Raw genomic sequence first — 13,546 nt, 5'->3', positions numbered from 1 at the left:
ATAAATCAGGTCTCAACCGGTATCAAAAGATTGGGATCATTCCCTGCATATTTACAGACCACAATGCTCTGAAGCTAGAACTCAATCACAAGAGGAAATTTGGAAAGAACCCAAATACATGGAGACTAAACAGCATCCTTCTAAAAAATGAATGGGTCAACCAGGAAATTAAAGAGGAATTGAAAAAAATCATGGAAACAAATGATAATGAAAACACAACGGTTCAAAATCTGTGGGACACAACAAAGGCAGTCCTGAGAGGAAAATATATAGCGGTGCAAGCCTTTCTCAAGAAACAAGAAAGGTCTCAAATACACAACCTAACCCTACACCTAAAGGAGCTGGAGAGAGAACAACAAAGAAAGCCTAAACCCAGCAGGAGAAGAGAAATCATAAAGATCAGAGCAGAAGTCAATGAAATAGAAACTAAAAAAACAATAGAACAAATCAACGAAACTAGGAGCTGGTTCTTTGAAAGAATTAATAAGATTGACAAACCCCTGGCCAGACTTATCAAAAAGAAAAGAGAAAGGATGCAAATAAATAAAATCATGAATGAAAGAGGAGAGATCACAACCAACACCAAAGAAATACAAACAATTGTAAGAACATACTACGAACAACTCTACGCCAACAAATTTGACAATCTGGAAGAAATGGATACATTTCTAGAGACATATAAACTACCACAACTGAACCAGGAAGAAATAGATAACCTGAACAGACCCATAACCAGTAAGGAGATTGAAACAGTCATCAAAAATCTCCAAACAAACAAAAGTCCAGGACCAGACGGCTTCCCAGGGGAATTCTACCAAACATTTAAAGAAGAATTAATTCCTATTCTCCTGAAACTGTTCCAAAAAATAGAAATGGAAGGAAAACTTCCAAACTCATTCTATGAGGCCAGCATCACCTTGATCCCAAAACCAGACAAGGATCCCACCAAAAAAGAGAATTACAGACCAATATCCTTGATGAACACAGATGCGAAAATTCTCACCACAATACTGGCCAATAGGATCCAACAGTACATTAAAAGGATTATTCACCACGACCAAGTGGGATTTATTCTAGGGCTGCAAGGTTGGTTCAACATCCGCAAATCCATCAATGTGATACAATACATTTATAAAAGAAAGAGTAAGAACCATATGATACTCTCAATAGCTGCTGAAAAAGCATTTGACAAAGTGCAGCATCCCTTCCTGATTAAAACTCTTCAAAGTGTAGGGAAAGAAGGCACATACCTCATTATTATCAAAGCCATCTACGAAAAACCCACCGCCAATATCATTCTCAATGGAGAAAAACTGAAAGCTTTCCCGCTAAGGTCAGGAACACGGCAGGGATGTCCGTTATCACCACTGCTGTTCAACATAGTACTAGAAGTCCTAGCCTCAGCAATCAGACAACAAAAAGAAATTAAAGGCATCCAAATTGGCAAAGAAGAAGTCAAACTATCACTCTTTGCAGATGATATGGTACTATATGTGGAAAACCCAAAAGGCTCCACTCCAAAACTTCTAGAACTTATACAGGAATTCAGTAAAGTGTCAGGATATAAAGTCAATGCACAGAAATCAGTCGCATTTCTTTACACTAACAACAAGACAGAAGAAAGAGAAATTGAGGAGTCAGTCCCATTTACAATCGCACCCAAAACCATAAGATACCTAGGAATAAATCTAACCAAAGAGGCAAAGAATCTATACTCAGAAAACTATAAAGTACTCATGAAAGAGATTGAGGAAGACACAAAGAAATGGAAAAATATTCCATGCTCATGGATTGGAAGAACAAATATTGTGAAAATGTCTATTCTACCTAAAGCAATCTACACATTTAATGCAATCCCTATCAAAATCCCATCCATTTTTTTTAAAGAAATAGGACAAATAATCCTAAAATTTATATGGAACCAGAAAAGACCTCGAATAGCCAAAGGAATATTGAAAAAGAAAGCCAAAGTCAGTGGCATCACAATTCCAGACTTCAAGCTCTATGACAAAGCTGTCGTCATCAAGACAGTATGGTACTGGCACAAAAACAGACATATAGATCAATGGAACAGAATAGAGAGCCCAGAAATAGACCCTCAACTCTATGGTCAACTAATCTTCGACAAAGCAGGCAAGAATATCCAATGGAAAAAAGACAGCCTCTTCAACAAATGGTGCTGGGAAAATTGGACAGCCACATGCAGAAAAATGAAATTGGACTATTTCCTTACACCACACATGAAAATAGACTCAAAATGGATGAAGGACCTCAATGTGAGAAAGGAATCCTTCAAAATCCTTGAGGAGAATGCAGGCAGCAACCTCTTTGACCTCAACCGCAGCAACTTCTCCCTAGGAACATTGCCAAAGGCAACAGAAGCAAGGGCAAAAATGAACTATTGGGATTTCATCAAGATCAAAAGCTTTTGCACAGCAAAGGAAACAGTTAACAAAACCAAAAGACAACTGACAGAATGGGAGAAGACATTTGCAAACGACATATCAGATAATGGGCTAGTATCCAAAATCTATAAAGAGCTTATCAAACCCAATACCCAAAGAACAAATTATCCAGTCAAGAAATGGGCAGAGGACATGAACAGACATTTCTGCAAAGAAGACATCCAGATGGCCAACAGACACATGAAAAAATGCTCCACATCACTCGGCATCAGGGAAATACAAATCAAAACCACAATGAGATACCACCTCACACCAGTCAGAATGGCTAAAATTAACAAGTCAAGAAATGACAGATGCTGGCGAGGATGCGGAGAGAGGGGAACCCTCCTACACTGCTGGTGGGAATGCAAGCTGGTGCAACCACTCTGGAAAACAGTGTGGAGGTTCCTCAAAAAACTGAAAATAGAGCTACCCTATGACCCAGCAATTGCACTCCTGGGTATATATCCTAAGGATACAAACGTGGTGCTCTGAAGGGGCACGTGCACCCGAATGCTTATAGCAGCAATGTCCACAATAGCCAAACTGTGGAAAGAGCCTAGATGTCCATAAACAGATGAACGGATAAAGAAGAGGTGGTATATATACACAATGGAATACTATGCAGCCATCAAAAGACATGAAATCTTGCCATTTGCGACGACGTGGATGGAACTAGAGGGTATCATGCTTAGTGAAATAAGTCAATCTGAGAAAGACAACTGTCATATGATCTCTTTGATATGAGGAGGTGGAGATGCAATGTGGGGGGATTTGGGGGGAGGTAGGAAAAGAAAAAATGAAAGAAGATGGGATTGGGAGGGAGACAAACTATAAAAGACTCAATCTCAAAAAACAGACTGAGGGTTGCTGGGGGGATGGGGGACAGGAGAGTGTGGTGGGGATATGGACATTGGGGAGGGTATGTGCTATGATGAGTGCTGTGAAATGTGTAAACCTGGCGATTCACAGACGTGTACCCCTGGGGATAAAAATACATTATATGTTTATTAAAATAAATTAATTAAAAAAAGAATATAAAAATCCTACAGCTATTTTCATACTTAGTGATGAGAAACTTAAAATTTTCCCACTAAGATAAAGTACAAGGGGAAGATGTCTCATCTCACCGTTTCTTTTCAAAGTCATACTGGAAGTTCTAGCTAATGCAACAAAACCGCAAAAGGATATTAAAGGTATACAGATTGAGAAGGAAGAAACAAAACTATCTTTGTTCACAGATGACATGAATGTTCATGTAGAAAATCTGAGAGGATCAACAAAAAAACTGGAAGTAATAAATGATTATAGCAGAGTTGCAGGATACAAAGTTAATGTACCAAAGTCACTTGGTATATACCTTAGTTCCTATATACCAGGAATTAAGAAGTGGCATTTGAAATAAAAACAAAATACCATTTACATTAGTATTAATAAAGTGACATACAGAGGTTTAATTCTATCAAAGTAAGTATAACACCTGTATGAGGAAAATTATAAAACTGATGAATGAGATCGAAGGAGAACTAATAAATTGAGAGATATTCTGTGTTCATGAGTAGGAAGACTGAACACTAATTTCTTTCTATCTTGATCTATATATTTAATGCAAGACAAACTGATTCTAAATTTTATGTGGAAAGAGAAAAGACCTAGAATAGCTAACACAGTATTGAAGGAGAAGGGCAGGTTGAAGACTGATACTACCCAACTTCAAGACTTAATATAAAACTGTAGTAATCAAGAAAGCATGGCATTGGGGCGCCTGGGTTGTTCAGTGGTCATGTCTTCAGCTTAGGTCATGGTCCCGGGATCCTGGGATCGAGGCCCGCATCAGGCTCTCTGCTCAGTGGGGAGCCTGCTTCCCCCTCTCTATCTGCCTGCCTCTCTGCCTACTTGTGATGTCTATCTGTCAAATAAATAAATAAATTCTTTATTTTAAAAAAAGGCATGGCATTGACTAAAGTATAGACAAAATATAGACAAAATTGATACAAAATAGCTGAGAAATAGACCCGCCTAAGTATAGTTAATTGATCTTTGAGAAGGGAGCCAAAGCAATACAATGAAGCAAAGGTAGCTTTTTCAACAAATGGTTTTGGAACAAGTAGACTTTCACATGCCAAAAACAAAAAAACCCAAAAGAAACAGTGAATAATTGATCATGGGTGAGGCTATGCATGTGTTGGGGTGGGAAGTATATGGGAAATCTCTGTGCCTTTTTCTCAGTTTTGCTGTGAACGTAAAAATATTCTAAAAATACAAAGTCTCTGAGGCAAAAAGAATATACTTTGTGTGATTATACCTTGGGACAAGAGAATATGATTTAATGATTAATTAAAATACAGTTGTCTCTTTCTGAATGAAAATCTGTATAAGAAGAAAGTATGAAAAGATCCTTTTCATACCTTAGTATTATTTAATATTCAGACTGTAGGTCTTAATAAGTTGTAGCTAGTAGAATGTTATGGGTTTTAATAACATATATGAAGCAGATGAATTATGCAGAATATTAAAGCAATGAATTATCCTTTAGAAGTTTACATTAAATTATCTCCTTACCTGAATGACCTACAGCAGAAATCAGGTGTGAAGCTGTATTGTATCACTGTTTCCTCCTAGGGAAGAAGGTAATTGATGTGGCTGCAGGCTCCACCCACTGCCTGGCTCTGACTGAGGACAGCGAGGTCCATAGCTGGGGGAGCAACGACCAGTGCCAGCACTTTGACACCTTGCGTGTGACCAAGCCAGAACCTGCTGCGCTGCCAGGACTGGATACCAAACACATAGTTGGAATTGCCTGTGGACCTGCTCAGGTACTGAGTAGATAGTGTGGTTAGATATTTTGTGGAATTTTGTCTTCCTGTCTTTCATTGCTCGTATGTAGAAATAGCATTGACCTGTGTGTGTTATCCTTATATCCTGTAGTTGCAGTCAGTATGAAGAATGGTGAGAGGGAATGCATTTAGTCTTTCATCGTTTGCTAGGATGTTAGCTGTAGGAATTTTTTTTTTAGTAGATGCTTTATCAGATTAAGGAAGTTTCCTTTAACTCCTACTTCCTTTTTTTAACTTTATTTTTTCAGGGTTGCCTGACCCTGACCCAGGTGGCTCAGTGGGTTAAAGCCTCTGCCTTTGGCTCAGGTCATGATCCCAGAGTCCTGGATCAAGCCCCACATCGGGCTCTCTGCTCAGCAGGGAGCCTGCTTCCCCCTCTCTCTCTGCCTGCTCTGCCTACCTGTGATCTCTGTCTGTCAAATAAATAAATAAAATCTTTAAAAAAACAAAACAAACTTTATTTTTTCAGTGTTCCAAGATTCATTGTTTATGCATCACACCCAGTGCTCCGTGCAATTCGTGCCCTCCTTAATACCCACCACCAGGCTCACCCAACCCCCCACTTACCGCCTTCTTTGAAAGTTTTTTCTAATACTGAATAGATACTTCATTTTGTCAATGCTTTTTTCTTCTCAAAGGATATGATCATGTAGTTTTCCTTCTTTAGTCTGTTTATATGGTAGAATATGTTAATTGCTTTTCAAATATTGATCAGACCTTGCATTACTGAGATAACCCCACTTGGTTATTTCTTATATATTGCTTTATTTGATTTATTAATTACATTGTTGAGGATTTTTCTGCTGATGATCATCAGAGGTAATTGGTTTGTGGATTTTTTTTTTTTTTTTTTGCGGTCTTATACTGTATGTCTGTCTTTTATCTGGGTTAAATTGGCCTTATAAAAAATATTGACAGGTGTTCCTTTCTCTTATTTTCTAGAAGGGATTGTGTAGAATTAGTGTTATTTCTTCTTTAAATGTTTTTTTGTGAATCCATCTGAGCCAAGAGATTTCTTTCTCAAGAGATTTTTAAGTAAAAATTGTTTCCTTAAGAGATACAGAGCTAATATTTAGAATTTTTTTTTTCTCGAGTGGGTTTTCTTGGTTTGTGGTACTCAAGGAGTTGTTCCATTTCATCTAAATTGTCTGATTTTTGTGTATGAAGTTTTCCTTAGTATTCATTTACTAATCTTTCGAAGTCTTTGGGGTCTGCAGTAACATTGTATTGGTATTTTTCTTTGCCAGTTTTACCTAGAGGTTTATCCATTTTATTGATCTTTTTAAATAACTAGATTTTAGTTTCATTAATTTTCCCTTTGTTTTTTGCTTTCTATTTCATTGGTTAATTCTCTTGTCTTTGTTATTTTTTTCCCCCTTCAGCTTGCTTTGGGTTCATTTTATTCTTTTGTTTGTTTCTTCAGCTTAGGTTAATTTTAGACCCTTCTTCTTTTGTAATATTTAAGCAGTTGCTGCTATAAATGTCCTTCTAAGCAGTGCTTTAATTGCACCCACACATTTTGATGTATTTTCATTTTTGTTCAGTTCAAAATTCTCTAATTTCTCTTGAGAATTGCTCTATGACCTATGGATTATTGTGTCATTTAATTTCAAAGTATTTTGAGATTGTTCTGTTACTATTCTGTTACTGATTTCTAGTTTAATTTTCTGGTGGTTAGAGAATAGACTATATGATTTCTGTTCTTCTAGATTTGTTCAGATTTGTTTTATGTCTCAGGATATGTTCCTTTATTAAGTTAATGTTCAGTGTGTGTGTTTGAAAAGATTTGTGTATTTTATTGTTGATGTGTTTTGCTGTTGTTGGGTGAAGTGTTCTATAATGTCAATTAAATTCCGTTCATTGATGGTATTATTCTGTTCTACATCCTTGCTGATTTACTGTCTCTTTCTAGGAGGCTAGTGTTTGTATTTCCAAGTGTAATTATGTATTTCTCCATGTCTTTTTTCAGTTTTGTAAGTTTTTTTTAATATCAGTGCTTTTGGTCATTAAAAAATTGTGGTTGCACTGTATAGTGGCGTTAAGTATATTCATGAAATTGTATAACTGTCACTGCTATCCACTTCCAGTATTTTTCATCATCCTAAATAGAAACTCTGTACCTATTAAACAATTACTCTTCATTTCTCTTCCCCGCGGTCCCTAGTAGCCTCAAAATTATTTTCTGTTTCTGTGAATTTGCCTATTCAAGATACCTCTTATAGGGGCGCCTGGGTGGCTCAGTGGGTTAAAGACTCTGCCTGGTCCCTGGGATCGAGCCCCGCATTGGCCTCTCTGCTCAGCGGGGAGCCTGCTTCCTCCCCTCCTGATAAATAAATAAGATAAATAAGATAAATAAAATCTTAAAAAAAAAAAGATACCTCTTATAAATGGAATCATATAATATTTGACCTTTGGTGTCTTAACTTGTTTCATTTCATATTTTCAAGGTTGATCCATGTTGTAGTATGTTTCAAGATTTTATTCTTTGTAAAGGATTAATAACATTCCATTGTATGTATAGCCTACATTTTGTTCATTTATTCGTCCTTCAGTGGACACATGAGTTGTACCTTTTGGCTGTTGTGAATAATGATAGTGAATCTCTCCTGTGAAACAGTCTAAGAGCTGAATGTGTAGATTCATTTTAGTTTCTTATGATTCTTCCGTAGAGTTTTGCTTGGTCATCTTGTTCTGAGTGGTCCATTGGCCTCCGTGTCCCATTTGTGGTAGACATCTGCTCAATGACTTTTGAGCAGCTCGACCTCCTATTGCGTCAAGTGAGTGAAGGGATGGATGGCACTGCTGACTGGCCTCCACCTCAAGAGAAAGAGTGCATGGCTGTGGCGACGCTGAATCTTCTACGACTTCAGGTATTAATGATTTCCTTTCCTCTGCCTCCCTTTGTAAGTGTCTTAGGCATTTGTAATAATGTTTCTGTATATTGAAGGGAATGGGTTTTAGCCTGTTAAGTGAACTGCTAATGAAAATTTTAAATTATTTATATGTAGATTACTTAGATTAGGTTATTTAGATTATGATGGAGTATAATTTATATGAGGTTTAAAAAATCAGTCTAGTTATCTTAAATTTATTCTGGAAGTAGTCTTTGCATGTAGGTAAGTGTCTATGTATGGATTGTATTATTTCTGCAATAATCAGCTTGTTTGCATTCATGGTGGAGTCAGTCTTGAATTTACTGTTCTGTGTGGAGGAACAACTGGGCGAGGCAGCAGATAATTGATAGACCAGCTGAATGTGCTAGCCAATCTCTTGAGTGTGAAAGTTCAACACAGTCAGCTTGGGCTCCCTCCAGTAGGACCTCCACTTTGTTACAGAGAAGGTTGAGGTTAAAAGTCAAAATAAGAAAAGCAATAAAAATATTTTCCTTCCTTCCTCTCTCCTTCCTTCCTTCGTTCCTTCGTTCCTTCCTTCCTTCTGTAAAACTATAGCTGAAATCTTTGATCATCCCATTTTTCTTGGTAATAAAATCCTATGACTTAATGTCAAGAGACTGCTTTTTTTAACAAAGTAATTTTTCCCTTTCTAATACAAGGATTTCTATGTAACCAATCGTGTCCCCCTCTACTCTCTCCCCATTTTTGCCTTGTTTCTAAAAAGCACATAGATGAATATTATGTTTAGTTACATTAATCAAATTATCAGAAGTTTGGAGAGCTCTTCTCCTTCCCAGAAGTCTTCTGTAGGAGCTCATTTACTAGGCCCATTGTGGTCCCCTTTATGAATCTACCCAGTTGTTTGTCGCTTCCTATGGTTTGTAGCATTCTTGCTGTCTGGTCAGTACTATGGAGAAAGATCTTGTGCATGTCTCAGGCTTGATTTTTTTGGCCCATATTTGCCTCATGCCTTCTGTTTTTCTGTTGCTTTTTTCCATCTTTCTAGGTCCTTATGCTTTAGTTGTATTATTTTAAAATTTAAATATTCACTTAACAAAGCTTGAGTCTTAAAGAGCATCCAGTTTGAGAATCTTTATTCGTTACGTTAATTTAATGTTTTTAGAGTTATTGTGATTCCTAGTGTATTTGAATTTAGGTTTTCTGATTAGTTTTGTGTAAGGTTATTCTTCATTTTCTTATTTATTGATAAAGTTTCCACAACAGTTTTTTCTTTTCAAATACCTTTTCAGCTTGATTTCTGGACATTAATCAAGTTACAAAAAAATAAAATATTTCTTAATTCTACAAAGTGTTAAGTTAACCAGTACTTCTCCTCCTGGAAAACATAGGGGTTATAGGATGCATTAAACCTATGCTCCCCTTTCCACCTTCTGTATTTAAATTGTCAGGTAGTTTATTGTTACACTGGATCTAAAACACACTGATTTGTGATGTGTATGTGTCCCTAAAAGAAAAATGCTCCCAGTTGCGATATGTAAGATACATTTCTTCTGATTTAAGACATGAAAAGAAATTGTCCTCCAATTAATTATCATCATAATCATCATTTTTTAAGAGACCATACTTACATAGTCTTTTTATTTATTTTTTTATTTTAACCAATTTGTTTTGTCATTGTGGCTTACATTCTCTTCCACCTGGGTACCTCCTGCAGTAAGTTTCTTTATCAAGGTCTGTGGGTTATAAAGTCTGAAAACTCTGCTTGAATGCTCTTAAGATAATTTAATAGGGCTTAGCTTTTTAGGTTACCTGTTATTTTATCAACAGTTTGAAGGTGTTCTTTCTTCTGATTTTTATTGTTGCTGATGAGAATTGTTACATTGGCATAATTGTTTCTTTGTAACTAATTTGCCTTTCTTTTTGGTAGCCTTTTAGATGTTTTTTTGTTTTATAATTTTAACATACTCTGTCTAGGTGAGGATTTATTTTTGTATGTAGGACTTGAGGTTATGATTCTCATTTAATCTGAGATTACGTATTTTTGTTAAGTTTTGAAAAACATTCACTATTTATCATTTAAATTGCTCTCTTTCTTATCTGTTTTTCCCTTGGAGATCTCCTTCTTTATGTGTTTTGAACTTTTCTCATCTTCCCAAGTACTGTCTTTTATAATGTTCACTTTCTATCTTTCCATTCTGCCTTCTGTTTTTTCTCCAGTGCTCTTTTAGTTCCCAAATCCTTTAGCTGATTGTTCCATATTTTTGAGTTGTCCATTATTTAATAAGTACTTGTATGATCTCAGCATTACACATATTAATTCATTAAATCCATGTGCCACCATCCGAGAGGTAGGACCCTTGATGTGTATTGCTAGATGAGGATGTACAGAGAAGTTCAGGAATGTGGCCCAGATCAGGTATCCATTGCATGGAGATTCAGGGCTGGAACCTGGGCCCGGGCTTTTCACAGTTCTGCTTGAGGTTTTTATTTTTGTAGCTGTTTTTCTCATTTTTAGAATTTATATTTGGGTTTTTTTTCAAGGCGTTCATTTGTTCTTTACATTATTATCTTCTGGGTTTTGTGCCTTCCTTGATATCTAAGAACATTTACCTTTTTTTTTTTTTTTTTAAAGATTTTATTTATTTATTTATTTGAGAGGGTGGGGAGGGACGGAGAGACTCCCAAGCAGACTCCATGCTGAGCGCAGAGCCTGGCATGGAGCTCAGTCCCACAACTCCAGGATTACAACCTGAGCCAAAACCAAAAGCTGGATGCTTAAATGACTGTGGCACCCAGGTACCCCAGAACATTTACTCTTTTTTTGCATTCATTTCAATGTTTGAATTGCTGCCTACTCTAGGGGCATGAGTTCTGCCTCGTATAAGAGCTTTGTCTTTGGTTTTCCCTTGTGACCTCGTGTGGCTTGTCCTTTCTGACTGTAACAGCACTTTCAGGGCAGGTCTTGCTAGAGGTATCTCTTTGCCTTTGGCAATGGTGATGTCCCTAGAGGACAGTTTTGTATTTGTGTCTCTGAAGCGTCCTGTGTTTCTCAGACTCTAGATGTTTTGGTGTTCAGTTCTTGACTTGTGATATCTATATCTAGTTGGTTGCGATGAATTTGATTTTACATCTGCTCACAGGGCAGGCCAGGTCTCTGATTTCTTGTGGGGTCTCTTTGTACCCAGAGCCTTCGTGGATAGTGTTGCCTTCAAGTCCTGACAGGTGATAGACCATTGATCTTCAGTGGTTCAGTGGGCTACCGTGAGCAGTTTGGATTTCATGCCTGAAGGTCTTGATCTGCGCTCAGAGCCCAGAACCTATTAGCTCCTGCTATGTGTGTCTGAGTTCTGGTTTGGCCCTTGAGGAGTTTCCTTGTGTACTTTCAGCTTGGCTCTATAATCTTTTGAAAGTTTTTTGGTTGTATTATATTCACTCTTTCTCTGTTTGGTACAGATGGTTGGGGGTGGGGTAGAGATTGCTGTATAACCTCTCTGTTGATCTTGACGTCTTCCATATATGTATTTAAATTGGGCTTAAACAATTCCTCTCAAAAATACCTTACCATCATTTCTCAGCTAGTATGGGTAACATTTTTTAGTCTGGTTAAAAAAATTCATATATCAGAACTTTTCCTTTATTATTTAAATAAAATGCAATTTGAGATATTGTTTAATCTTTAATAAGTTTTGAAATCCACTTGGTTTTAGGGCTTCTAAATTAATTGTTTTTCTCCTTTCAGTTGCATGCTGCCATTAGTCACCAGGTTGACCCAGAATTCCTTGGTTTAGGTCTGGGCAGCGTCCTCCTCAACAGCCTGAAACAGACCGTGGTGGCCCTGGCCAGCAGTGCAGGCGTGCTGAGCACTGTGCAGGCAGCTGCCCAGGCTGTGCTGCAGAGCGGGTGGTCCGTGCTTCTGCCCACTGCTGAGGAGAGGGCCCGGGCACTCTCTGCTCTCCTGCCCTGTGCAGGTGGGCTTGGGTGAGGAGCAGGGATGGGGATGGGTTCTGGGTGCATAAGAGGGTGTGAAGAGGCGTTGGTGCTTACCTCACATTGGCAAAAGTGCTTTCCCTTTGTAGTTTCAGGCAATGAAGTTAACATAAGTCCAGGTCGTCGATTCATGATTGATCTCCTGGTGGGCAGCTTGATGGCTGATGGAGGCTTAGAGTCAGCCTTAAATGCAGCCATTACTGCAGAAATCCAGGTATGTTTCTACGAATGTGTATGTGAACTGACAGAGGCAATTTTTACCTGTCAGTCAGCTGAGATTGAAACACTGTACTCATGTGAAGAAATAGCAGCCTATTGCCAGAATAAAAAACTAAAACATAAAACTTTTAGTAACATCAAATATTTTCTATAATTAAAGCTTTTTTAATCTTACTAGTTAAAAATTTATTGAGATATTCAATATGATAAAATATATCCACTTTTATCTATTTAAAAGAATGTGACAGATACCCTAATCATATTATGAATCATTTCCATCACCCTAGAAAGTGCCATTGTGCCTCTTTGCACTCAAAGTTAGGGCTCCCCTGCCTCCCTCAGATTAAATTAGTTTTGGCAGTTCTCAATGTTACATATATGGAATCTTACAGTATGCACTGTTTTGTGTCTACTTTATTTTGCCTTGATAATTTTCAAACTCCTCTACATTGCTTTTACTGTTGAGGAGTGTTTCATTGTATGATTACGGCACTATTTGTTTATCTGTTCTCCTGTTAACAGACATTTGATTTTTTTTGATTGTCTAAAGCTGCTTTGATTATGCTGTGTACAGTTCTTTAGTGAACATGTGTTTTTTCTCTTGGGTAAATACTTTGAATTATAATTTGCTAGGTCTTATGGTGAATGTGTTTTTATAGTTTCCCAGAGTGGCTATGCCATTTAATTTGAACCAGCCTATGAGAGAGTTCTAGCTTTTTCTTGACCTCACCAACATGAGTTATGTCTTTCTTCATAAATTTAGCTATTCTGGGTGGGGGAGTATGGTTTTTAATTTGCATTTCCATGTACTTAATAGTCATTCATAGCTTGTTTTGTTGCTTTCATAGTTGCAATAGTTTTTTATTTAAAAACTCACACTGGGGGCGCCTGGGTGGCTCAGTGGGTTAAAGCCTCTGCCTTCGGATTAGGTCATGATCCCAGGGTCCTGGGATCGAGCCCCACATCGGGCTCTCTGCTCAGCACGGAGCCTGCTTCCCTTCCTCTCTCTCTGCCTGCCTCTCTGCCTACTTGTGATCTCTGTCTGTCAAATAAATAAATAAAATCTTAATTAAAAAAATAAAAACTCACACTGATGAAATTAGATGAAGTATATTAAAAGCAAAATAAGTCAGTCAGAAAAAGACAGTTATCATGATCTTACTCATATGTGGCATTTAAGAAACAAAACAGGATCATAGGGGAA

General features: G+C 37.4%; 1 protein-coding gene across 1 annotated transcript in view; it reads left to right on the top strand.

Moving 5' to 3' along the window:
- HERC2 (HECT and RLD domain containing E3 ubiquitin protein ligase 2) overlaps nucleotides 1-13,546 on the top strand; it is a 248,076-nt gene that overhangs the window by 96,642 nt on the left and 137,888 nt on the right. The window contains exons 16-19 of the mRNA XM_080809534.1: nucleotides 5,067-5,260; nucleotides 7,951-8,151; nucleotides 11,876-12,104; nucleotides 12,213-12,337. Coding sequence (XP_080665660.1) covers nucleotides 5,067-5,260; nucleotides 7,951-8,151; nucleotides 11,876-12,104; nucleotides 12,213-12,337 — 749 coding nt within the window. The remainder of the gene's footprint in view (nucleotides 1-5,066; nucleotides 5,261-7,950; nucleotides 8,152-11,875; nucleotides 12,105-12,212; nucleotides 12,338-13,546) is intronic.

Source organism: Martes martes (genome assembly GCF_963455335.1).
Source record: "Martes martes genome assembly, chromosome: 7".
Lineage (NCBI taxonomy): Eukaryota > Metazoa > Chordata > Mammalia > Carnivora > Mustelidae > Martes > Martes martes.
The sequence above is the reverse complement of the archived record's forward strand: the minus strand, read 5'-3'. Positions and strand labels throughout refer to the sequence as shown.